General features: G+C 35.9%; 1 protein-coding gene across 2 annotated transcripts in view; it reads left to right on the top strand.

The window, feature by feature from the left end:
* The window catches only part of CCDC73 (coiled-coil domain containing 73), a 125,237-nt gene extending 98,005 nt beyond the window's left edge, over positions 1–27,232 (top strand). Inside the window, exons 14-18 of one of the 2 annotated variants that reach the window (XM_088843224.1) lie at positions 4,288–4,422; positions 16,772–16,958; positions 18,005–19,474; positions 22,066–22,199; positions 27,020–27,232. In XM_088843224.1, coding sequence (XP_088699350.1) covers positions 4,288–4,422; positions 16,772–16,958; positions 18,005–19,474; positions 22,066–22,199; positions 27,020–27,232 — 2,139 coding nt within the window. The remainder of the gene's footprint in view (positions 1–4,287; positions 4,423–16,771; positions 16,959–18,004; positions 19,475–22,065; positions 22,200–27,019) is intronic. The other variant, XM_055423787.2, reaches the window with a different exon arrangement.
* The last annotated feature ends 250 nt before the right edge of the window (positions 27,233–27,482 follow it).

The raw sequence follows: 27,482 nt of genomic DNA, 5'->3' as shown, positions 1-27,482 counted from the left end.
ATTTCAGTGAAGTAGATAATAAAACGTGTAAAGTGATATAAAGTTGTGAAACATAAAGTTCACTTTAAAGACTGGTGAACCTAAAATCGGTTGTTCTATTTATTATCTATTTTTATTGCCTTCAATTCTTTTAAAAGAAGTAAAAAAAAAAATGGAAGGTAACTATAAGTTTATGAAAGCTATATTTTGGGAAAGTAAGATATTTTAAACTATTATACTAATTACAGTATAAAATTCTAACACTGTGTACTATTCTGTAGTTGAGTTTGTTTGATATAAATTGTTATAAAAGTAATTCTTGATTTTTTGATCCATTTGCAGCTAACATATTCTCTTAATTTGTATTTTGGAGAGATCAGATTTTCACTGATGAATTTGATAAGCTTTACCAAATTCTCAAAAAGTATTTTGTAATTCATTAGATCAGAAAACTATAAAATGCTTAATGATCCCTATACAGGTAAAGTTCATCATTAAGCAACAAACAGTAATTTTCATTTTAGCTTCAGCTAATCTGCCTTGCATCTCAACACTTCTGTCTCATTTCTAATGTTTAAAAGACCATGGAAATGTACTGTCAGGGTAAGGAAAACTGTTATGTAAAAAGAGACTATAAACTTGAATATGCTAATCATGCCCCCCAAAATTAGTTGAGATAAGAAAAGTAAACGTTTATTTTTCCTAGCAATATTTCAACTATGTTCTTCCTCCCCGGGGTGGCCGGGAGGGTGGGAGTCAATTGAATTAAGAGAAATAAGCATTCAGCGTTCCTGGTGAGACCTGTTTATAATTTAGATGAAATTGGTTTTGTCTTAGGATTTTTAGCATCTGCATTCATTTCACTTTATGCTTCAGTACTAAACAGAACATAGTTAAATTTTTTAAAAGCTGCTTTGGTTCTATAGGAGTTTTCTTGAATGGGAGGTCAGATCTACTCTTTAATTGTATTTCTGTCTCTTAGTAAGCATTTCACCACTCTTGAGTGAAGGGTAGTTGTAGTATTGCTACTGAGGTCAGATCAAGATAGATTTTTTTAAAAAACTAAAAGATAGTAACAAATATGAGATTAAATCATATATACTGCTGTTTTTTTAATAGTGAAAAAATACTGTACAAATTAAGCAATGAATATTACTAGACAATATATTTTAAAATTCATAGAAATATCAAAAAAAAGAAAAGAAATACCATAAAGAATGTGGTATGTGTACCTGCTTTTATTTGGTCAGTTATATAGACAATAGATATTTATAGGTAAGACAGTAATAAATGGAGATGTTCAGAAATTATTTAGAGAAAGGGGGCCTCACAAAAGAAATTCAATTCATAACACTTGTTGAGCATCTATTATGTGTTAGGCACTATTCTAGGTGCTGGATTTTCAAAGGTGCCTAAAATACAAAGATTATTAAAGAACTCACACTCTCAAAAGACAGGTAATTCTCAACTACAATAGTATGGAGTGTTTTTAGTAGTATTAATATTAGTATTAACAAATTATTATGAAAGCACAAAATAAATCATATTGTTTAACTAGGTTGGAGAAAGTTTTAGAGAAAAGATGACCCTAGAATTTGGACTTGAAAGATGAATAGGGTTTCTCACCAGACAGAAGGTACCCGCTTCCTGTACTTCTCATTCCACTCTATTGGCATTCCATTTAAGAAAGGGGATAATGATGGAGGCATGAAATTGCTTTCTCAAGGATGAATGGTCTGATCCAGAATGTGACACTGCAGATGAGGTTGAAATCATCTTCTAAAGAGTTCTTTTCTAAGGAAATTGAATTTTATTTTGTAAGTAATGGGAAGCCATTAAGATTTTTAAAGCAGAAAAGTGAGTTAGATCTGCGGTTTAGAAAAATAACTCTTGCAGTAGTATGGAGAATGGCATTATGGGAAGAGATCAATAAGAGTATTCTCACCATGAGCCCATGAGGATGTGAATTAGGGCAACAGTAGTGAGGATTGCAGTCCATGGGGTTGCACAGAGTCGAACACAGCTGGGCAACTGAACAACAACAACAGTGAATACAGAGAAAAGAGATAGATGCAAGGACTGGAGGTAGAATTAGCAGGATTAATCACATTTTATATATAATGGATTTTAAAAGGGAAAGCAGTCAACTATGATTCTGAGATTAGTATAATAATTTATACAGATTAGCAGAATAATCATATCACTAAATGGAAAGGAATGTGAAAGAAGAAGCAAATTTGGTGGATGAAAATGAGTTTAATTTGGAAATTGCTTAACTTACAGTGACTGCAGGACATCTGACTTGAAATTTATATCATGTATTTGGAAACATGAAGCTAATTTTAGGCAAGAGGTTGGGAGATGAGATAGAGATTTAAAACTTATTAGCATAAAGATGAAATTTGAAGGTATAATAAGATCGTCTTTGGAAGGAGTGGAAGACTTGAAGAGAGGGCTAAAGAGGAAACAGCTTTGGAGAATGTCAGAATTTTGTGAGTGGTTCATGTGGGACAGGAGGGGATGGGGAGACTGACAAGAACAGTGAGAAAGGTAGGAGGATGAAGAGGGAGTGGTACCATGAAATGAAGAAAAGAGGCTGTTTGAAAATAAGTAGTCTACACAGTTGTGCTACAATGCTGTTAAATGGTATGAAACTTGGAAAAAGTCCTTTTGCTAATTTGCAGGTGATAATAGAAAAAAAATCAATAGAACATGAGGGCAGAAGTCTGGTTGTTAAGGAGTGAAAGTAAAGAAAGAAAGTGGTGTCACTCAGTTGTATCCGACTCTTTGTGACCACATGGACTGTAGCCCACCAGGCTCCTCCATCCATAGAATTTTCTAGGCAAGAGTACTGGAGTGAGTTTCCTTCTCCAGGGGGTCTTCCTGACCCAGGGATGGAACCCAGGTCTCCCGCATTGCGGGCAGACGCTTTACCATCTGAGCCACCAGGGAATCCCTTAAGGAGTGAAGTGAGGTTAGAATTTGAAAGTAGCACGAGTGAACTTTAAGAAGTGAGAGAAAGAGTAATTGAGTCAAGAAGAAAAAAGTTACAGTCATGACAAGAGCGTATTTGTGGGCTGAAAATATGCTGCTATAGTGGGGAAAATTGAAAATATCTAGGAGAGAAGAGGGAGAAGGCAATGGCAGCCCACTCCAGTACTCTTGCCTGGAGAATCCCATGGACGGAGGAGCTTGGTAGGCTGCAGTCTGTGGGGTCACACAGAGTTGGACACGACTGAGCGACTTCACTTTCACTTTTCACTTTCATGCATTGGAGAAGGAAATGGCAGCCCACTCCAGTATTCTTGCCTGGAGAATCCCAGGGGCAGCGGAGCCTGGTGGGCTGCTGTCTATGGGGTCTCACAGAGTCGGACATGACTAAAGTGACTTAGCAGCAGCAGCAGAAGAGAAGAGATCTTTGCTTGAGTTAGGCTCAAAGGGAGATAGGAGAGGACAGGATAAAGAACACATGAAGAGTTGAGCCCTGGAGAAGAAGAACCTTGCAGAGATAGGTAAAAAGATGGTTAAAATAGGTAAGGTGAAGGGAAAGTAGTTGGTGAGCTCATGTCTTTTAGCCCCTACAAGGAAAATTACATGCATTAGTAGAATTTTTGGTAGTTTAAAATTGTTCAAGAGAAATTATTGTAATATTTTATGACAAAATGGTATTTTTCTTTTTCCTGGAACTTATTTTGTCTCACATTTGAGGTTCCTATGAAGGAGAATCCCACCAAGAAAAAGATTATAAAATTTTATAGCCAGTAGAAACTAGTTTGTAGATATAAGTACTAGGCTGAAGTGTCAGTTTCTAATTGTAGTACTTAGTACTCAGTATTATTCATCTAATTGAGTTGAAATTTGTGTATCTAATTTGCAACAAGAAAATAAAACTTTAAGCAATGAAATGGTAATCTTTATAGAATTTTTATGATTAAAAGTTAATTTTTCATTTGTAACAAGAAGTGGTTTAATGTAGTACTTAAGAGCACAACTCCTAGGCTTAGCCTTGCATTTGAATCTTGACTATCACTTTATATCTACCTGTTCTTAGGCAAGTTACTTAACGTCTATGAGCCTCACATTTCTCACCTGTAAATTGGAGGCTGAAAATACCTCATAGGATTTTTAAGAGTATGAAATTATGTTTATTAAGTACTCAGCACAATTCAACAACTGGTAGCTTTTAATATTAGTAATTATTTTGGGAATGTTTTCATTGTTTACAGTTTCTAAATACGTGTTAATGAAGTATTTTTATACACAACTAATGTATATACATGTTCATTTTGGTTAAATGTTATATACTAGGTTGACAAACTTAATGGAGAAATTAATGAGATTAAAAATGAGTTATCATCACTTAAAGAAACTCATACTAAGTTACAAGAAGATTATGATGAATTATGTGATCAGAAAAAGTTTGAGGAAGACAAGAAGTTTGAGGTAAAATTCAAGTATATGGGGTATAAGCTCTTAAAAGAAGTTAGAACCATCACTGATTATTTTCTCCATGCTTTATATTTTCACTTTCTCAACTTTTAAAAATGAGTGTAAGCATATAGTCTAGTACATTTTAAATTAATTTTTTATACAATATGACATAGGATTAAGAATCATTTCTTGGACATGAATCTTCTATTTCAGCATATACATTTGTGGATAGACAATTTAATACTTTATTATTGTAGCATTATAAAAAGTCTTAAAATGTGGTAGTATAAATCCTTCAATTTTGTTGTTCTTTTCCAAAATGGTTGTGGCTATTGTGAGTCCTTTGCATTTCCGTATAACTTTTAGAATCAGTTTTATCAGTTTCTAAAAGAAAAAGTCTATGTATGGTATTTGAATTTGGCTTGTGTTGAATATATAGATTAATTTACAAAGGATTTACATCTTAACATACAATTCATGACATGGTATAACTTTGCATTTAGATTTTCTTTAATACTGCTCAAAATGTTTTGTAGTTTTCATTGTATAGGTCTTGCAAATATTTTGTTAAATTTACCCCTGAATATTTCGTGTTTTGGGCTCTTACTATAAGCAGTATTTTTAATATGAATTTTTCTAATTGTTTCTTGCTATTAGATAGAGTTAAAATTGATCCTTGTACATTGACTTCATATTCTTTTACCATTTTAATTAATTTGTTATTGTAGTATGTTTTTCTTGGTTGAAGTTTGGAGTTTTCTTTGGACATAGAATGTTGTCTGAGAATTTAAGGCAGATGAATTTTACATCTTTTTCTTCTCTATGCATTTTATTTTTTCCTCCACTACACTAGCTAGGACTCTTTCAGTTCAGTTCAGTTCAGTTCAGTCGCTTAGTCGTGTCTGACTCTTTGCGACCCCATGAACCACAGCACGCCAGGCCTCCCTATCCATTACCAACTCCTGGAGTTCACTCAAACTCATGTCCATCGAGTCGGTGATGCCATCCAGCCATCTCATTCTCTGTCGTCCCCGTCTCCTCCTACCCCCAATCCATCCCAGCATCAGATTCTTTTCCAGTGAGTCAACTCCTCACATGAGGTGGCCAAAGTATTGGAGTTTCAGCTTCAGCATAAGTTCTTCCAATGGACACCCAGGATTGATCTCTTTTAGAATGGACTGGTTGGATTTCCTTGCAGTCCAAGGGACTCTCAAGAGTCTTCTCCAGCACCACAGTTCAAAAGCATCAATTCTTCGGCGCTCAGCTTTCTTCACAGTCCAACTCTCACATCCATACATGACCACGGGAAAAACCATAGCCTTGACTAGACGGACCTTCGTTGGCAAAGTAATGTCTCTGCTTTTTAATGTGCTATCTAGGCTGGTCATAACTTTCCTTCCAAGGAGCAAGTGTCTTTTAATTTCATGGCTGCAATCAGCATCCGCAGTGATTTTGGAGCCCCCAAAAATAAAGTCTGACACTGTTTCCACTGTTTCCCCATCTATTTCCCATGAAGTGATGGGACCAGGTGCCATGATCTTCGTTTTCTGAATGTTGAGCTTCAAGCCAACCTTTTCACTCTCCTCTTTCACTTTCATCAAAAGGCCTTTGAGTTCCTCTTCACTTTCTGCCATAAGGGTGGTGTAATCTGCATAGCTGAGGTTATTGATATTTCTCCCGGCAATCTTGATTCCAGCTTGTGCTGCTTCCAGCCCAGCGTTCCTCATGATGTACTCTGCATATAAGTTAAATAAGCAGGGTGACAATATACAACCTTGACGCACTCCTTTTCCTATTTGGAACCAGTCTGTTGTTCCATGTCCAGTTCTAACTGTTGCTTCCTGACCTGCATACAGGTTTCTCAAGAGGCAGGTCAGGTGGTCTGGGATTCCCATCTCTTTCAGAATGTTCCACAGTTTATTGTGATCCACACAGTCAAAGGCTTTGGCATAGTCAATGAAGCAGAAATAGATGTTTTTCTGGAACTCTCTTGCTTTCTCCATAATCCAGCGGATGTTGGCAATTTGATCTCTGGTGCCTCTGCCTTTTCTAAAACCTGCTTGAACATCTGGAAGTTCACGATTCACATATTGCTAAAGCCTAGCTTGGAGAATTTTGAGCATGACTTTACTAGCGTGTGAGATGAGTGCGATTGTGTGGTAGTTTGAGCATTCTTTGGCATTGCCTTTCTTTGGGATTGGAATGAAGACTGACCTTTTCCAGTCCTGTGGCCATTGCTGAGTTTTCCAAATTTGCTGGCATATTGAGTGCAGCACTTTCACAGCATCATCTTTCAGGATTTGAAATAGCTCAATTGGAATTCCATCACCTCCACTAGCTTTGTTCATAGTGATGCTCTCTAAGGCCCACTTGACTTCACATTCCAAGATGTCTGGTTCCAGGTGAGTGATCACACCATCGTGATTATCTTGGTCGTGAAGATCTTTTTTGTACAGTTCTTCTGTGTATTCTTGCCACCTCTTCTTAATATCTTCTGCTTCTGTTAGGTCCATACCATTTCTGTCCTTTATCGAGCCCATCTTTGCATGAAATGTTCCCTTGATATCTTTAATTTTCTTGAAAAGATCTCTTGTTTTTTCCTATTCTATTGTTTTCCTCTATTTCTTTGCATTGATCACTGAGGAAGGCATTCTTATCTCTCCTTGCTATTCTTTGGAACTCTGCATTCAGATGTTTATATCTTTCCTTTCCTCCTTTGCTTTTCGATTCTCTTCTTTTCACAGCTATTTGTAAGGCCTCCTCAGACAGCCATTTTGCTTTTTTGCATTTCTTTTCCGTGGGGATGGTCTTGGTCCCTGTCTCCTGTACAATGTCACGAACCTCCGTCCAGAGTTCATCAGGCACTCTATCTACTCTTTAGTACAGTGTTAAATAAAGTTGTAAGAGTGGACATGATTGCTTAACTTTTCATCTTAGATGTCTTTCATCATATCATTTCCTATTCTATTGAAAGTGAAAGTGACAGTCGCTCAGTCATGTCTGACTCTTTGCAACCCCATGGACTATGTAGTCCATGGAATTTTCCAGGCCAGAATACTAGAGTGGGTAGCCTTTCCCTTCTCCAGGGGATCTTCCCAACCCAGGGATTGAACCCAGGTCTCCAGCATTGCAAGCAGATTCTTTACCAGCTGAGCCACAAGGGAAGCCCAAAAATACTGGAGTCAGTAGCCTATCCCTTCTCCAGCAGATTTTCCTGACCCAATATTAGTCATAGATTTTTTTGTGTGTGTGTGCTCTTTATCAGATTGAAATTTCCATCTGTTCCTAGTTTGTTGAGTTTTTATCATGAATAGGTATTAAATTTTGTCAAATGCTTTTTCTGTATCTATTGATAAGATCATTCTGTTTTCTTTATTCTGTTAATGTGTCAACATTAACATTTAAATACATTGATTGATTTTCAAATATACCTTGCATTCCTGAGATATCTATTGTCCTTTTAATATAGATTTGCTAATGCTATGTCAGGGGTTTTGAATTGATGAGGAATATTGATCTGTGGTTTTTGTTCATTTTTTCTTTTCATGCTTTTGGTCTTGTTTTTGTATCAGAGTAATAGTAGCCACCAGCCCTGCAGCAGGGTTACTGCAGGGTTGGGGGCACTGCGTGTAGCAGTACATGCATGGGATCTTTTGAAGGAGGTCTCCATTATCTTCATTACCTCCACCACAGTTTGGCCCCAGGTAAACAGCAGGGAGGGAACACAGTTCCATCTGTCAACAGAAAACTGGATTAAAGATAAACCAACCAATATAATATTGTAAAATAAAAAAAAATAAAAAGATTTACTGAGCATGGCCCTGCCCATCAGAGCAAGACCCGGATCACAATAAACTGTGGAAAATTCTGAAAGAGATGGGAATACCAGACCACCTAACCTGCCTCTTGAGAAACCTGTATGCAGGTCAGGAAGCAACAGTTAGAACTGGACATGGAACAACAGACTGGTTCCAAATAGAAAAAGGAGTACGTCAAGGCTGTATATTGTCACCCTGCTTATTTAACTTATATGCAGAGTACATCATGAGAAACGCTGGGCTGGATGAAGCCCAGAAGAAACGGTGGAATCAATAACCTCAGATATGCAGATGACACCACCCTTATGGCAGAAAGCGAACAAGAACTAAAGAGCCTCTTGATGAAAGTGAAAGAGGAGAGTGAAAAAGTTAACTTAAAACTCAGCATTCAGAAAACTAAGATCATGGCATCCAGCCCCATCACTGCATGGGAAATAGATGGGGAAACAGTGAAAACAGTGGCAGGCTTTATTTTCTTGGGCTCCAAAATCACTGCAGTTGGTGACTGCAGCCATGAAATTAAAAGACACTTACTTCTCGGCAGAATAGTTATGACCAACCTAGACAGCATATTAAAAAGCAGAGACATTCCTTTGCCATCAAAGGTCCATCTAGTCAAGGCTGTGGTTTTTCCAGTAGTCATGTATGGATATGAGAGTTGAACTATAAAGAAAGTTGAATGCCGAAAAATTTATGCTTTTGAACTGTGGTGTTGGAGAAGACTCTTGAGAGTCCCTTGGACTGCAAGAAGATCCAACCAGTCCCTCCTAAAGGAGATCAGTCCTGAATACTCATTGGAAGGACTGATGTTGAAGCTGAAACTCCAGTACTTTGGCCACCTGATGCAAAGAGCTGACTCATTTGAAAAGACCCTGATGTTGGGAAAGATTGAAGACAGGAGGCGAAGGGGACGACAGAGGATGAGATGGTTGGATGGCATCACCAACTCATTGGACGTGAGTTTGAGTAAACTCCGGGAGTTGATGACGGACAGGGCGGCCTGGCGTGCTGCAGTTCATGAGGTCTCAAAGAGTCGGACACGACTGAGCAACTGAACTGAATACTAGCCACATAAATTGAATTTGAATGTGTTCCTTCCTCCTTAAAGAGTATTGTGTTGAACTGCTGTTGTGTACTAAATATTAGATACAATTCATTGGTGAAACTATTGAAGCTTTTTCTTTGTGGGAATATTTTTTAAAACAAATTTAGCTTTTAAATTATCAGATTATTCAGATTTTCAGTTTCTTCATATGCCAGTGTGCAGAAAACAGTTTACATAGCAGGTTTGCAAAAGGCCTCTAGAAGACCTGCTAGTCACTTTGACTGTTGACTGGAAATTGGATTTGGGAAGGATTCCCACCATTTCCTAACAGACAGGAGTGATTCATTTTGCTTAAACTATTAAGTAGTTTACTTTGAACGTCTGCTTTCTTTCTGGAAGTCCGTAGTTTTGGTACATGCAAGGCAGAGAGTGACTAGGAACCAATTAAGCTTTGAGCACCAAGTCTCTAATGAGCTTCCTAGTAGACAAGAGTTCACATTTGTGGTCACAATTATTGCTGCAGGAATTAAGCATGTCCTATGTGAGTTCACTAGTAGAAGACTCTTTTTATTTTTTGGAAATTGAATGAATTTATTCAGTTCAATTCAGTTGCTCAGACATATCCGACTCTTTGTGACCCTATGGACTGCAGCACTCCAGGCTTCCCTGTCTATCACCAACTCCCGGAGCTTGCTTAAACTCATGTCCATCGAGTCGGTGATATCATCCAACCATCTCATCCTCTGTCATCATTATGTAACCTTTTATGTGAGGAAGAACTTATAGAATTTGGTTCCAAAATTCATGTGAGAGTGAAGAGAGAGAGAGAGTAAATGACACAAACAGGAGATACAAATCACCTGATTTCAAATCCGGATTTTATCTGCATGCCATAGGAGAGGACTCTTGAAAGTAGTTTGTACCTGGTTTCTTCCAGACTCCATCTCTTGTGCCTTTTCCCTTTGCTGATTTTCCTTTACGTCCTTTACTGTTATAAATCTTAGGAGTACAACTGTGTATTGAGTTCTGTGAGTCCTTATATCAAATCACCAAACCTGGGGGTGAACTTGGAGACCTCCAGCACTGTCCATTTTGCTAGTTTTTCTCTCTTTCAAGGAACTTGTCATTTTCATCTGAGTTGTCAATTTATTGCTTTTTGGCCTTTTTTCTTCTCTAATGTAAACATTTAAAGCCATTAATTTTCCTCTAAATACTGCTTTAGCTTCACTCTACAAATTCTGATGTATAGTGTTTTCATTCTTACTCAGTTGAACATATTTTAAAATTTCTCTTGTGAGCTCATTGACCCATGAATATGAGTTTGATCTATAACCTTGCTGTTTAATTTCCAAATATTTAAGAATTTCCCAAGTATCTTTCTGTTAATGATTTCAAATTTAAGTAAGACTTTTATTTTATTTTTTTTTACTATATCAAGACTTGTTTTTTGGCCAAGTATGTTGTCTATCTTGGCAAATACTTCATATATTCTTGAAAAGAATGTATATTCTGTTGTTGGTTGGTGGAATGTTTTATAAATATCAGGTCAGTTTGGTTGATAATGTTGTTCAAATATTCTTTATCCTTACTGATTTTTTGTGTACTTGTTCTATCAGTCAGTGAGAAATCATTAATTATAATTGTGAATTTATATTTCCTTTTTCAGTTCTGTCAGTGTTGTTCATGTGTGTTTAAGCCCTGTTATTAGATGTATACACAGTTATAATTATTATTCATTTCTGATTAATTAACCTTTTTATCATTTAACATGTCCATCCTTATCCTAGTCATATTATTTTGTCTGGTATTAGTAAGCTACTCCATCTTGTATGGTTAGTGTTTGCATTATGTATTTTTTTTCACCTTACTTGTGTGTAAGGAGTAGATCTCACATGGCAAGAGAATTTTGAGCTGAGTTGTTAAAAATAACTAAGAATTTCCAGATAGAGATTTAAAATAGAAGAAGTAGCATGAGCAAAGAATCAGAAATGTGAAATATCGTAATTCAGTATGTAAACTAGATATCTGTTAGTGAGGTTGCTGTGGAGGTTGCTAGCAGTGCAGTATCAGGAGAAGAGGTTGGAAAGACAGGCAGAAGACAGACTGTAAATGGCTGTATAAACTGTCTGTGGAACTTTGTTCTTTACCATGTCATTTGGGGACTTTTAAACAAGGGAGTAAAGTGATTAGATTACTTTTTTTAAAATATCATTTTGGTGATGATATGGTTAGACAGTGAGACAAAGCTAAGGGCACAGGTTCCAGCTTGGAGAATACTGAAGTAGTCCAGGCAGGAGATATCTATTGCTGTTTTAGTATTCATAAATGTAATATAGCTTGAGAGTTATAAGTGGCAAGTAGTTCCTACAACATCTGATTGATTATAAAATGAATATAGACTTCCTTCATAAAAAGTTGATCAGCATTCATTATTTTATTTAATCAGACTATAAATCATGTTTTTAAGAAATGTAGACAGTATAGACACTTTAAAATAAGAAAGTGAATATCATGCATAACCCCAGCCACCCAGAAATAGTGATTGTTAAAATTACGGTATATGACTTCCAGAGTTTTCCTGTACATCAGTTTGTATGGAAACAAATAGACATTCGTATACATGTACTTTTTAAAAGCTAAAATAAAATCATACTTTCTCTGATGTTCTGTAGACCATTTTTATTTAGAAATTTATTTTATTGTGGTAAAATAATAACAAAATTTGCCATTTTAAAGTGCTAAGTTTAAAATTACAATTATAACTCAATGGCATTAATTACAGCTATAGTATTGAACAGTCATCACCACTATTTCCAAAATTTCATCATCCCAGACAGAAACTGTGTAACCATTAATCAATAACTTCTGATTTCCCCCTCTCCTCAGGTCCTGGTAGCCTGTCATATACTTTGTGACACTGAATTTGTCTATATATTTTATATAAGTGCAATTATACAATATCTGTCCTGTTTGGTTTATTTATTTAGATGATGTTTTCAGAGTTCGTGCATGTTGTAGCACTTCATTCCTTTTTATGGTGGAATAGTATTCCATTGTATGAATATACAACATTTTGTGTGTCCGTTCTTCTGTTGATGGACACTTGGGCTTTTACCTTCTAGCTGTTGTGCTGTTTTGAACATTGACTTGCAACTAGCTGTTTGAATCTCTAGTGTTAATTTTTGGAAGGTATATACTGAGGAGTGGCACCAAGTGATTTCTACTTCCTGGTATTTATGTTCTGTTGTAATACCCTCCATGGAGTTTGAGTTGGATTTAGTAACTTGCTTCTAGTTAATAGACTACAGCAGAAGTGATGCAATGTTACTTCTGAGATTAGGTTGTACGAAGACTGTGGTTTCTGTCTTGGGTGAACACACTGTCTCTCAGTCTCTTTCTCTCAGAGACATATAAAAAAAGTCCCAGCTATCCTACCAGAGAACCTACATAGTGGAGATGCCCTCGAGGATAAAAGGCTACATAAAAGAGAACTGGGAACTCCAGCCACCAGCCAACACAACTGTTAGCCATGTAAGTGAGCCTTCTAGAGGCAGAAGTTCCAGCCCCAAGTTTCAGATGATAGTTTGACTAGACACTCATGAGAGACCTGGGTCAGAACCATCAAGCCAAGCCATTCCTAAATTCCTGATCCATCTAAAAGATGAGATAGTAAATGTTTGCTATTTTAAACCACTGTTAACTCTTAATATGGCTGACCCTGGAACAACTCAGGGGTTAGGGGCACCAACCCTCAGAACAATAAAAAATCTGTATATAACTTATAATCAGTCTTTCATTAAAATGGTTCCTCCATATTGATGGTTCAGCATCCACAGATTCAACCAACTGCAGGTGTATAGTACTATACTATTTACTGTTGAAGAAAATCTGTGTGTAATTGGACCAGTGCTATTCAAGCCCATGATGTTGACATGTCAACTCTATAAGTATCCTTCTAGGATTTCACAGTAGGTACTGAAACAGGATTTGAACCTATATTTATCCAACTCCAAAGCTTTTCTCAATCTCCTTTGCAGACTTCTCTTTTGCAAGTCTCTCTTTCCCTGCCTCTCCTTTGGGGATTTTCATTAGCATTTTATTCTTTATTCTCTTTCTTCTTAAAGTATGCTCTCAATCAGTCTCATCAACCAGTATGTCTGCAGTTGCCGTCTATCTGCCAGTGATCTTCAAACCTATTTTTCCAAGTCAATTTTTCTCTTAAAAGGTCCCAATAAGTACATGTAAATGTTCACTAGACATCTCCACCTTTTCGTCTTACTTAACTCTTCAAACTCAAGAGATTCAAAATGAACTCAGATATTTTTCTCTAAACCTCCTATTCCTGTTTTCTGGCTCAGTAAATAACATTCACCAGTCTCTTAGGTACCCAGTCTGACCTCTGCAAATCAGTCTTGACTTTCCTCTCAGTTTTTATATCCAGTCACTCAACAGTTGATAGTAGCTCAGTACATAATTCATGCATCTATTCAGGCTTTTCAACTTTACTGCTATCACCTGGGCTACTGTGGCATTCTTCTGATGCATCTCTCTGCCTCATGTGTTGTTTCCCCTTAATTCAGTGTTTGTCAGATACCAAGTGCAACTTATTAGTGATTCATGGAAATCGGCCCTAGTAGTTTATGACTGGCATTCTTTTAAAAATGAAATAAACTAGCAAAAATAAACAAATGGGACCTAATTGAAAAGTTTCTGCACAGCAAAGGAAACTATAAGCAAGGTGAAAAGACAGCCTTCAGAATGGGAGAAAATAATAGCAAATGAAGCAACTGACAAAGAATCTCAAAAATATACAAGCAACTCCTACAGCTCAATCCCAGAAAAATAAATGACCCAATCAAAAAATAGGCCAAAGAACTAAACAGACATTTATCCAAAGAAGACATACAGATGGCTAACAAACACATGAAGAGATGCTCAACATCCCTCATAATCAGAGAAATGCAAATCAAAACCATAGTGTGGTACCATCTCATGTCAGTCAGAATGGCTGCTGTCCAGAAGTCTACAAGCAATAAATGCTGGAGAGGGTGTGGAGAGAAGGGAACCCTCTTACACTGTTGGTGGGAATGCAAACAGGTACAGCCACTATGGAGAACAGTGTGGAGATTCCTTAAAAAACTGGAAATAGAACTGCCATACGACCCAGCAGTCCCACTCCTGGGCATACACACCGAGGAAACCAGAATTGAAAGAGACACATGTACTCCAGTGTTCATCGCAGCACTGTTCATGATAGCCAGGACATGGAAGCAACTAGATGTCCATCTACAGACGAATGGATAAGAAAGCTGTGGTACATATACACAATGGAGTATTACTCAGCCATTAAAAAGAATACATTTGAACCAGTTCTAATGAGATGGATGAAACTGGAGCCTGTAATACAGAGTTAAGTAAGCCAGAAAGAAAAACACCAATACAGTATACTAACGCATATATATGGAATTTAGAAAGATGGCAATGATAACCCTGTATACAAGACAGCAAAAGAGACACAGATGTATAGAAAAGTCTTTTGGACTCTGTGGGAGAGGGCGAGGGTGGGATGATTTGGGAGAATGTCATTGAAACATGTATATTATCATATGTGAAACAAATCGCCAGTCCAGGTTTGCTGCATGATACAGGATGCACTGGGATGACCCAGAGGTACGATATAGGGAGGGAAGTGGGATGGGGGTTCAAAATGGGAAACACATGTACCCCCGGGATGGATTCATGTCAATGTATGGCAAAACCAATACAATATTGTAAAAAGCCTCCAATTAAAATTTTAAAAAAATTTAAAAAGAATAAAAATGAAATAAACTAATGTAGTATAGAAAACTAAGATCATGGCATCTGGTCCCATTACTTCATGGGAAATAGATGGGGAAACGGTGGAAACAGTGTCAGACTTTATTTTGGGGGGCTCCAAAATCACTGCAGATGCTGATTGCAGCCATGAAATTAAAAGACGCTTACTCCTTGGAAGGAAAGTTATGACCAACCTAGATAGCATATTAAAAAGCAGAGACATTACTTTGCCAACCAAGGTCCATCTAGTCAAGGCTATGGTTTTTCCAGTGGTCATGTATGGATGGGAGAGTTGTGAGCTTTCTTCACAGTGTGAAGAAAGCTGATCGCCGAAGAATTGATGCTTCTGAACTGTGATGCTGGAGAAGACTCTTGAGAGTCCCTTGGACTACAAGGAGATCCAACCAGTCCATTCTAAAGGAGATCAGTCCTGGGTGTTCATTGGAAGGACTGATGCTAAAGCTGAAGCTCCAATACTTTGGCCACCTCATGCGACGAATTGACTCACTGGAAAAGACTCTGATGCTGGGAGGGAATGGGGGCAGGAGGAGAAGGGGAAGACAGAGAATGAGATGGCTGGATGGCATCACCGACTTAATGGACATGAGTTTGAGTGAACTCCAGGAGTTGGTGATGGACAGGGAGGGCTGGCGTGCTGTGATTCATGGGGTCGCAAAGAGTCAGAATGACTGAGCAACTGAACTGAACTGAGTATAGAAAACATTAGAATGTATCTCGTTGAGTGGGTGTTGTTTGGTATGCTCGTTGTGTTATGAGGCATACTTATTTCTTATTGCAGTTTTTAATTAGTGAAGTTTGGAAAACAATCCATTCTTTATACTGTAGCCAGAATGGTCTTTCCAATCAGCTCATATTAATAACCTTATCTAAAATCCTTCAGTGACTTCTCATTGACTCCTGGTAGAATCTGAACTCCTTAGCATGCTCTTTGGGGGCCCTTAATGATCTAGGCCTAGCTCAAGACTCATTTCTCTCCATTCTTCTCTCAGCATCTAAGCTCATGCTGAAGTAAATCACAGGTAGTTCCATGAAGTAGAACTACATGAAATGACTATAGTTTTGTTTGTTTTTAACATCTGTAAATGCCATTTCTTCTCCCTGGAGTGCTTTCTTATCCCCATCTATATTAAAATTGTCTGTTATTTCTTTTCCTATCTTTCCCAGTTGACCATAAATTTTTTGAGGATAGCAACTATATTTTGTTCATCATTGTATCCCAAAGCCTAGTGCAGTGCTTCCATGTAATATATGTTCAATATTTTGGGGGAATAAAAAGATGTTGAATTGCGTCACTATTTTAAAGATACATAGAAACACCAAGCACTCAAAACAATTTGCCTGCTATGACTACTTTGCTTTTAATAAAGGAGTGATTCTTAATATGTGGTATTTGTAATAATGTGGAATGCATGTTTGAAAACATCTAAGGCTCTCCATTTTATTTAAATATGATACACTATACAAAATGAACTTAGAGTGATCTTGTTATAAAGAGGAATATATTAAATGTAGTAAAAAAGTCATTTGGCTTTCAAATACAAATTGCTGGATGATTAACTGACATATAGATTCCACTTTCATTAGCAAAATGTGTTCAGATATTTTATACTTTTTAACAATATGTTTTTACATTAAAGGAATCTTTTCCATTTTACACTAGAATCTTCCAGAAGTAAACACTGAAATGTCAGTGGAAAACTCAGAAAACACCATCATACAGAAATATAATTCCAGGCAAGAAATAAGGGAAGAAAATACCAAGATTTGTTGTTTAGACACTGAATACAAAGAAAAAGGGGAAACGAAAGAAGGCCAATTTTTAGAGGAAATCAATATCGGTAATAAAGGTAACCCAGTTATATTGATGTTTTCTAATTTTTATATTGGTCTTTCGGGGGGATATCAATTTCAGTCTTTGCTTTGAGGACCTAGTATAATTGGAGAAATACTTGTCCATTTGTATGTCTTAACAAAAGGACTTGTATGTCTTTTGAGCTGTTCTTTAATAGAGTCAATATTCAGGGGAAAAAATACATTTTTGCTTTCCTTTCTCATCACCTAATCATTGGCTTTTTGCATTCTGGTTTCTGCTTTCATTTTTTTGCTGAGAGTGTTCTCTGAGCTACCAGTAACCTTTTGATGACCAAATTCTAGAGCACTTTTCTTAGTTCAGATTACCTTTCTGTAACCATTGAAATAATTGACTAATTCATCCATATTGAAAAAGAGTTGTTTAAAGAAGGTAATCTGAAGGTGTTCAAACCTAGGCCGAACAACCACTTGGTGGGGATGTTGTAGAGAGAATGACTGGATTAAAAAGACCCTTCATGGCCTACAGATTATTATAACTATACTGAAATTTTGAAATCTATGGTTAAAACCCAGATGAATAAAATTAAAATCTTAAGTAGATATTCTGTACACTTTGCCCAAAAGTATTCCAGATTTTAAAAATATTTACAAGGTAGTGAGCAAAAAAGTGATGAAAAGTAACCAGCTGGCAACTTCTGGATCTAGGTAATAAGAGAAATTACAATATGACTATTAGAGTAAATTAATTTTTATCTAATCAGCTGTGTGTTTGTATGGAATTGTACTGTATGTGCAAAAGGAAGTAACAGACTAGAGAAATAACCATTCTGTAATGCCCTCAACTTACTTTTTTAAAGCAAAACTACTTTCTTTGTTATGACATACAAATTTGAGTAGAACCAAATATTTTACCATGCTTATTAAAGGGAACTATTTATATAAAACTGATACCATTATGTTTGTGTAATAGCTTTCCAGTGAAATATTTAAAATTAAATATATTTTTAAAAAAGTTAATATGTATTATAAAAGCAGGCTTTAGTATATAACCCAAAATTTTACTGTGTTCTCATTATAACAGACTTACAGCTTTTTGAAAAAAGTTCCAAGAATAAAATTGATTTTGTTGTGCCTCAGGGTGAAAACCAAAGTGAAATATCCCTCGGCAAAACCCTCAGCATAGAAAAAGAATTAATTAGTGAAGGACAAACTTTGGACATTACCGACTTTACAAAAGTGGTTACTACAGAAATAAAAAACAAGGTGGACTTGGAAAAAGATAATGAGTGTACAGAACTTAAGTCACCAAGTATTCCCTTTGTAGTGGCAGATTCATCAATGGAAACAGAAAAGATACATCTAGAAAGAACTGAAGGATTAGATCTTCACCATGCAAATGTACATCTGGGGGTTGAAAATAATAGCACATCATTTAACAGTATTTTAAATGAGATGGCTTGCCATACAAATTATAAAAAAGATGTTTCCGAAGATGAGCCATTCAAACAGTTCAGATTGTTTCCAGGGACTCAAGAAAATACCACAGAGAAGGTAATTACAAGTAGCCACCAAATCAAAACAGATTTGGATTCTTCTGTAGATATAAAAAGGAATCTTGTCCAGTCTCAGAAATATAGTTTACAGGATTCAAATAATGTTATGTCAGATGATAAACAGTGTAAAATAAGACAGACACAACTGTTAAATAAAAAAAGTGAATGTAGCCTATTGCCATTTAAAGACACTTCAGATGTTCAGCAAGTTGGTGACAGTCCTTTAGAGCAACCTGAACTATCTATTCCTTGTGATGTAGCAATCAACCACCCCATTTCTTCTGCTGTTTTCAGTGACAAAATTGTTAATATCATGCCTATGTTGGTGACACCCAACTCAAGCTCTGGGAAAAGAACTGTATGGAAAAATCTGGATGATATGCAAAACAGTCAAGTTGAGAACTGTTTGGGGTATCTAGAAAACAATGTGACTCTTTCCCATCTTCAAATTAACAATGAGAATATAGATGCTTCACAAGCCAAAGATATGAAAACTGCTATTCATGTGAAAACTTACACAGAAACGCAGTTTTCCAATAAAGAAAATCAGATTGATGAGAATCAGATAACTGAAGTTAAAAAAAAAGACCTCTTCCCTAATGAAAGACAGCATACATTGTTAAATAGTACAGAGAAAATGGAGTCATTAAATGACATTGTTTCAGGAAAAATTTACAGTGAAGGACAGCTGGAAGAATCATGTTCATTTCACATAAAGCCATCTGGAGATTTAGTAAACATAAGTGGAAGGTCAGCCTTTGATCTTTCAACTTCAGATAAAAAAACTGAGAAAACTCTAGTGTATGTGAATTTTTTAGGCCCTAGTTCTTGGTCAAAAGTAAATCAAATTGAAAGTCAAACAGTGAGCACTTCAACATCTAGCATTCCTTTGTTGCTGAACGAGAGACCAGTAGGTCTGTTAGAAAACAAAAAGATTGTTTCGATGACACTTTGTAAAAAAGTTAGCGTGGATGAGGCCATGAAGGATGTTGGACCAGGTAAGAAAATAATTATTTTAAAATTTGTTTTTCTACTTTTTATTCTTGGTAAAAATTTTCCAGATTGTTTAATATGAAAATTTATATTACTATATATATTATTTTGCCTAAAGACTCTGTATATGTATATATATATAAAAGTAGGAAAGGTTTTACTTAAATGGAAGCAGATTTCTTTTCATTTAAATCTGAACCAGTATTATCAGCGTGTACAGAGGTCAACTGCATTTTGGAAATTAAAAAAAATAATCCTTTTCATTATCAAAGAACTGAAACTAGCAAAAACAATCACATTTGTGTCATTAATTTTAAATTAGGAACATCTGCCTAATCCAAGTCTCTTTTTTTTTTAACTTTCTAAAGCAAATGCAGTAAAGTTGTTGATAAGGCTTCTGCCTGCATTCATGTTTACTCCTTTTCTTTCTATACTAAACACACACACACACACACACACACAAGAAACTTCCTTCTCTCAGAACTGTTTTAGTTTCTCTCTCTTTCTTCCAGTTTTTCCCTCCTTCCTTAATTTTTGTTTTGTCTGTCCCTTCACTAGCACCACAAATCCAGCTGTTTTTTTTGTTTGACAAGTAATAGTGAAGTGAAAGTCACTCAATTGTGTCCAGCTCTTTGCGACCCCATGGACTGTGTAGCCTACTGAGCTTCTCTGTCCATGGAATCTCCAGGCAAGAATACTGGAGTGGGTAGCCGTTCCCCTCTCCAGGGGATCTTCCTGACCCAGGGATCGAACATGGATCTCTTGCATTGCAGGCAGATTCTTCACCACCTATACCACCCAGGGAAGCCAAGTTAAAGTGTTAGTTGCTCATTTGTGTCTGATTATTTGTGACCCCATGGATTATAGTCCACCAGGCTCCTCTGTCCGTGGAATTCTCCAGGCAAGAACACTGGAGTGGGTAGCCTTTCCCTTCTCCAGGGAATCTTTTCAACCCAGGGATAAACCTGGGTCTCCCACATTGCAGGCAGGTTCTTTACCATCTGAGTCACCAGGAAAGGCCCAAGTAATAGTGAGGTGTAACATTACCTTTCATATCCTTGATATTTATCATTTGAAACACTTAATTGAATCCCTTAATAGTTATAGATCAATATTGATACATTCAAATAGTAAATATTTCAGATAGTAGGGACTGTTCTATTCTTTGGACATGAGCTTGAGTGAACTCCGGGAGTTGGTGATGGACAGGGAGGCCTGGCGTGCTGTAATTCATGGGGTCGTGGAGAGTCGGACATGACTGAGCGACTGAACTGAACTGAACTGAAAAACTACCACATGAAATAAAAACATCCTCCAGAATAAAAAAAAAGAGGGAGGGGGAGGTAAATGGATGACATACACATGACTTAATATTGAAGGTACCAAAACTAGGTGATGAGTACATTAAGGTTCATTCTACTTTTGTGTACTTTAAAATTTTCATATTAAAGACATTTTAAAATAGAAATGCAGTATATCTCATGTATAGGTACTGCATAAATGTAACTTAAAGATAATTACTGTTTAAGAAGTATGATCATAATAAGAATGTTTATGTGCTAATAGCAATCTCAACATGTTTAAGTTGTTGGGGCTGTTAGACAGTCTTAGATTTTTAGGGAAATTTGCCTGTTTAACAATATGCATTTAGACCCTTTACAGAAATAATGGCTTATAAGGAAAGCTTAGCATGGCCCCTCTGACTTTAACAGGCTTTTTTTAAAAAGGAAATTGAGAAAATTTTTTAAAAAAGAAGTGGGAATTAAAAGCAAAAGTATATCTTATTTGAATGGAGAAGTAATTAGGGAAAAATACAAAACACAAAAACTGTAAAATCTCATTTCACAAATTATCATTTTCCTGATATAATAAAATGCATTAACTTCAGATTCCATTAATTTTGTCCGTCAAATACAGCAGTTAGTTTAATGTTGTTAGTCAATGGACAGGTCTAACATTTACCATTTTCTTACAAGTCTTTCCTTCTAAATTAAATCTCAGTGATAGAATTAGGATGCAAGGAGAGATGACTAAAATTCTATAGTAATTCAACTTGTAAAATACTCAGACTCATAAAAAATACTCCTAAATATCTTTTAGCCTTCAAAGATGTTTCTCTAAATTGTTATCTATTTATTAAAACAGGATGACCCCCTACTAGACAGTCCTTTGTTGGACTTACTATAGCCAATTTCTTTTCAAATATAATTTACAAATCTTTTGGTTGGTTCAGACTTTTCCCTTTGTATTAGTAAGATGTTTACTATATAAATGTTATATGCATAGGCAGTCCAGTAACCAGGGGAATAAGGATAACATTTTAATGTATGTTATATTGTTTGAGAAGATCCTAACACTGTATCACTGGTTTTAATGTGAAATCAGCAGGTTTTTGAAAGTAGCAATAAAATGTCTTCTGAAATGAAGTACTTAATGTAAGAGCAAAGTCTATGAAAACCAGTATTCAATATAAGAAGAATATAGAAATTGTTACTTTTTAAATATAAAAGCATAGGATCAGAGAAAAACAAGTTTAGTCACTAAAATGAGTCCCTGGAGAAGAAAATTCAGTTGTCATTTCCTCTTTGTCAACCAGATACTACCAGCATTAACAGAGCTGCTGACACTTTGAATAACTCAAGTATCCATCCAGATCCCAGGGGAGAGCCCAGTGAAGAGAGGAATGCAATTGCAAAGACTTTTTATGATTCTTCTTTTCCCACAGAACATGTAAGTCAATTAAAAATATTGCCGAGCAGACCTTAGTGAGCTAATTCTACAGATATGTGTAGAACTGTATGCATCTGGATGGTTTAAGACCTAACTGATCTCCAAAATAATATCAAGAGGGCAACATGGCACCATTTTTCACAATTAAGGTTGATGGAAAACAGCAGGAAAAAGTCACAGTGTATAAATCAAATAGATATAATCCAGCCTGTTTTGGGAAGGAGAGTGTGAGGTAGTGTATCATGTACTTCTATTTCTTAGTCACCTAAATTTAGGAATAGTGGCATTTGAGCATTTAAACTATTAAAAAATAGTTCACTCATTTGAGCATTTTAAATTATAATAAAAACTGCCTTAAGTAAGTTGTTTTTAACAGTGCTTAAGGTAATTTATATTATTTTCAGAAATTGACTATTCCAAAGGAAGTAATTGTCTAAATTATTTCAATTAAAACACAGTATGTGAAAGGATCAAATGTTCATAAGTATATGATATCAAGTATGGATATAAATATTAAGCAAAGTATTTGTAGACGTTATATGGCTCCAAGAGTTCATTTGTCATATGAAAAGCAACTAACTACAACTGACAGGTTTTGTTGGGGGTTTTTTTTTGGAAAATTTGTCAGGTTTTAAACTTAAGTGTGCAAAACTTCAGTGCAAAAAAGGCTGTACTGTTCAAAGTCTAAAAAACAAATACAAGTATAACTGCTATAAGGAACCCAAAAAGGTTAGGAAAAATGACAAGAAAGTAACTGCATAGTCACTGTGTATTTTAAATTTTAAAGATGCACATTAAACAACTTTTTTGAACACTATTATAAAGTGAAAATTATAGCAGTAACACAGCCTTATGAATAAGTTTCTAATAGTACATTTTATTTCCATTTTTAAATTGGAGAAACTTCAAGTAAGGTAGCCTAACTGTCCCTTTGGGAAAGCTGAAACTAAAATCAGGATCTATGTTTTTCACCTTTGCATAATTGAGCTCAAAATGAAATCATTTCAGCTTGATGTGCAAATGTTCAATCTTTAAACTGTAGTAAGTAATGCACAGTAGACTAGGCACTGGGAAATCTAAGTTCTGACCTTTAGCTAATTGGGTAATTCATAGAATCAAATCAAAAGGAAAAAGAAGCTTGAGTATCAAAGGTAGACATCCATTCTGATTGGGTTGAATATGTAACACTTCTAACATAATTGTTCTGTTTTCGAACAGTTTTAAGGGTGTGATGGAAATTTCACATCTCCCTTTCAAGCCCATTTTTATTAAAAAAAAAAAACCCAATTGGTAAGTTCTTTGTCAGTTCAGTTCAGTTCAGTCGCTCAGTCGTGTCCGACTCTCCGCGACCCCATGAATCACAGCACGCCAGGCCTCCCTGTCCATCAACAACTCCCGGAGTTCACTTCTTTGTAGTGCATCCCTAATGCTTTTTCTGTAATTAGTTAAGAATTTATAAAATTTAAAACTTATTTTGAAGAAATATTCCGACAATAGCTTTAAAACCACATTGAGGCAGTGACACAAATGTGAAATAATTTTCCAGTGCATTAAGAACAGTTTGCAGTGGACTTAAGACTAGGTATCTTGGCTATTACATGCTACATCACCTTCTCAATTTTTAATAGAAAAGTTTCTTCTAAAAATACTGGTGCACGGAAAACACACTAAATGTCTGCTTAGCAAGGTGATCATCACTTGGTGTCAAGCCTTGTGCTCTGTATCATTGTCCCAGCTGATGCTTGGTTACCAATTAACATTTAATATGGGACAAATTTAAAAGCAGGTGAGTTCTTTTGCTTAGTCTACTGAAAAGACTGTGATCCCTGGATTAAACAAGATCAATCTAACCTCTTTTACTTATGCTTTTCTACATCACGGGCTGTTGAATGACAGCTCATGGGCCATATGCAGCCTATTGCCTTGTTTTTATTAACAATAAAAGCTTATTAAAACAGCCACACCCATTCCTTTACCTGTAGTTCTATGACTGCTTTTGTGTTATAGTGATGGAATCACGCAGTTGTGAGGGAGGTCACTTGGCCCACAAAGTCAAAACTGTTTACTCTGGCTCTTTTACAGCAAAAGTTTGCCAACTCTTGTTCTAAATGAAAAGTGAATTTTATGAAGACTTACAGCCAGAAAGGGAATATACGTTCTTTAAATTTTTCAACATATTTTTATGTATACTGTCCACATCAGTCTTGTAAAATTCTGGGTAGTTATTATGAGTTAATTCACTTTTCTCCTGTAGATCCAGAGTATTTTTTATTCTTAGAGGGGGTACGTTGGCAGCCTGCGGCAATCTTGATTACACCCAGGAATGAGGATGGGAAAGAGTAAGCAAAGTCCCTTGTTTACACATTCAGTATTAGGTTCATTCAGAATTTTAAAATGTAACCACAGGCTTAAAGAAAGAGGACTAGTACTACTAGGCTGGGGAAAATTTTAGGCCAAAGAGCAGATCTTTTGACTCAGGCAGAAAGAGGTGAAGAAGTGATTTTTTTAAGGAGAAGGAAAAAGTAGGAAAGATATGTGGCAACATATGATAACTAGAATTACTGCTGTAGGCTGCAAAACCTAAGTTAAGCTAAATAGGACAAGTTTTGTTAAGTGTAAACTTTAAAATTACATCCTGCTTCTCTCTGTGGCCAATCCTTGCTTCTGCCCCTCCCACCAAGTAGGAAAAAGGAAAGTGTAATGTGTGAATGTCTCCTTCCTTTTTCCATCAAATCAAAAGATACAGATTTTGGGAAACTGGGTAGTTTGTACTTGGGTGTCAGATGCACCAAGATGTTTCTACCATCTTGTTGGCAAAACAGGACCATTATGTCATACAGATCATCAGATCATTTTACTTCAAAATTAGTAGCAACCTTGCTTTGGATTTGGTCTACTTCTGTTACCTATTCTCAGTACTGCATGAGGCTGACACACTGCCTATGCATGGATGACTTTAATTCATTTTGGCCCTGTGAGCTACACAAGGTATGTTGAACACTTACAAGCCAGACATTATGAAAAATATATATTTATGTGCATTTTATCCAGTTACTCTTTAAAGGACTAGCATTTTGTAACTAAAAGAATCTGATGAGAAAACTGAGGTCCACAGAAGTTAAATGAATTGCTTAGGGTCTCTTGATGGTCCTGTGTTGATACTTTTGTTTTCATCTGTTATTTCATAAAAACATGGGCAAAGAGACAAACATGAACCCAGCCTCACTAAGGATCAGAGGCTAGACTCTGAGATCAGTGGTTGAATGGAATTCTCAGGAACCAAACAGAGCAGTCCAGAAGGACATATCCTTTAGGGAACTGAGATAAATGTAAATATTTAAATTCAGTTTAAAAAATTGTTACTGTATAATCTCACTTTGAAAATACATTACAAAAATATGCCACTTTTATCAGATTGGAAAATACTTTAATGTAAGGCAATACTAAAAGATCTTCACAAAGATTTATGAACAAATGACATTCATTATAGCTTAATAACAGTAAACATTTTCCAACAACTCAAATGTCCAACAATATATTAAATTATATGATGGAGCCATGGTCTTTCTAGAGGGAAATGTTAAAAATGTTTTTAACCCAGCATAAACAATCATATAAACAATCCAGATTTTTAAAAACTGTATATATAGAATCTGGGATATTTATATCAAAATGTTTAATGGTGGTTGCAATACTGGGTAATTTTAATCACATTCTTATTCTGTTCTATATATATTCCCATTCAAGAAAAGGTTTTATCTGAGACTCTAAGAAGACCATAAAAGATTTTTTTCAAGAATTAATTCAATTTTGCCACACCCTGCAGCATGTGGGGAATTCCCTGACCAAGAACTGAACTCATGCTCCCTGCAGTGTAAATGCAAAGTCTTAACCATTGCACCACCAGGGAAGCCCTAAAATTTATTTCTGATAGGGATAAATTGGAAACATGTCAATAGGTCATAGTTAAATTATCACACATCCATAAGAAGTATTTTGCAGCCACTAACATTTGCTTATGAGAAGTTTGTATTGTATAGGAAACAATTCAGAAGGAAAAACTGATATAAAATTCTATAGAATGGTCAACACTAAAATACAGATGCTAAAACTAGAAAGACTAATAGCAAACAATACCAAAATGTTGACAGGTCTCTCTGAATGTTGACAGGTCTCTCTGGATAGCGGATTACTAGTGATTTTTAGTTTCCTACACTTTTCTCTATTTAATTATTTTATATTCAGAAAAAGCCTTAAAAAAACTTCTTTAACACAGTATTAGAAGTATGACCCAATGTGGTACCTTGGAAACACGCCAACTTAACACCTCATTGCGCTTTCCTGTTTCTCCAACAATGGTGCTCTGAAGCCTAAGAGGAAACCTGAAGTAAAAGGCAGTTTCTATATGGCAGTTTACTTCTATTAGCATTTAAAATTTTCCCCAGCCTTGATAGAAGATACAAAACATAGACTTGTTTGGGAAGGGAAGGGGAGTAGCAGACAAAACAGATTTTTATCTGCATTGTTTTAAAATATGTTTTCTTTCAAAGAAAGCTTAAGACCTTTAAGAAAACATTTGTGGTATCCCTGGAGTATATCTTGAAGAGCTACTTGAAGATCTTGAAGAGCTACTACATAAGCCTACAATCTTTGGTGCCAAAATTACTAGGGTGGTAGCTGGAAAACAGCCAAGACAACAGTGGGTTTTTATCACATACCCCTAATTGCAAAGGCTGAAGGATTTTCTTTAAATGCTTATCAATGACTGGTTAGAAAATAAGTAATAATTTCAGTGGTAAAACAAGTTTGGTATTTCCTAGGTGAAAACAAAGCCTGCGAAATCAACTCTGCTACAAAGCCATTTTCAGGCAATCAAGATTCAAAATATTGATTTAGATGTGTCTTCTGGTGAAAATGACTGGCAGCACTTGGTAACAAATCAAATAAATGAAACTGAAAAGTTTCTAAGCTTAGAAAATGACAACCAGCCTAAAAAAAGAAAAGCAGAAGAGATGGCAGAAAAAACAGATTAAAATAATGTTGATAAATGCTTTCAGAGTGAATTATTTAATTGAAATAGTGATGTGGTTTCAACTGGAATACAACTGCTTTATCTAAAGCTTTTAAAGTTGTACTCACTTTACCAACTTTTTTCTTTGATGAAATTATATTGCTGTCATGTTTCGCTCAATAAATGCTTCATTTAAGATAGCTAAGATTGCAAGGTTTGATATTAGCACTGAATGAATGTAAGCATTTAATTCCCTTTAGTTAAATTTGTCT

The sequence above is a fragment of the Moschus berezovskii genome, chromosome 14, assembly GCF_049115385.1.
Source record: "Moschus berezovskii isolate FMDL1 chromosome 14, NW_MosBer_1.0, whole genome shotgun sequence".
NCBI classification, from domain to species: Eukaryota; Metazoa; Chordata; class Mammalia; order Artiodactyla; family Moschidae; genus Moschus; species Moschus berezovskii.
This window is presented reverse-complemented; position numbering and strand designations above follow the sequence as displayed.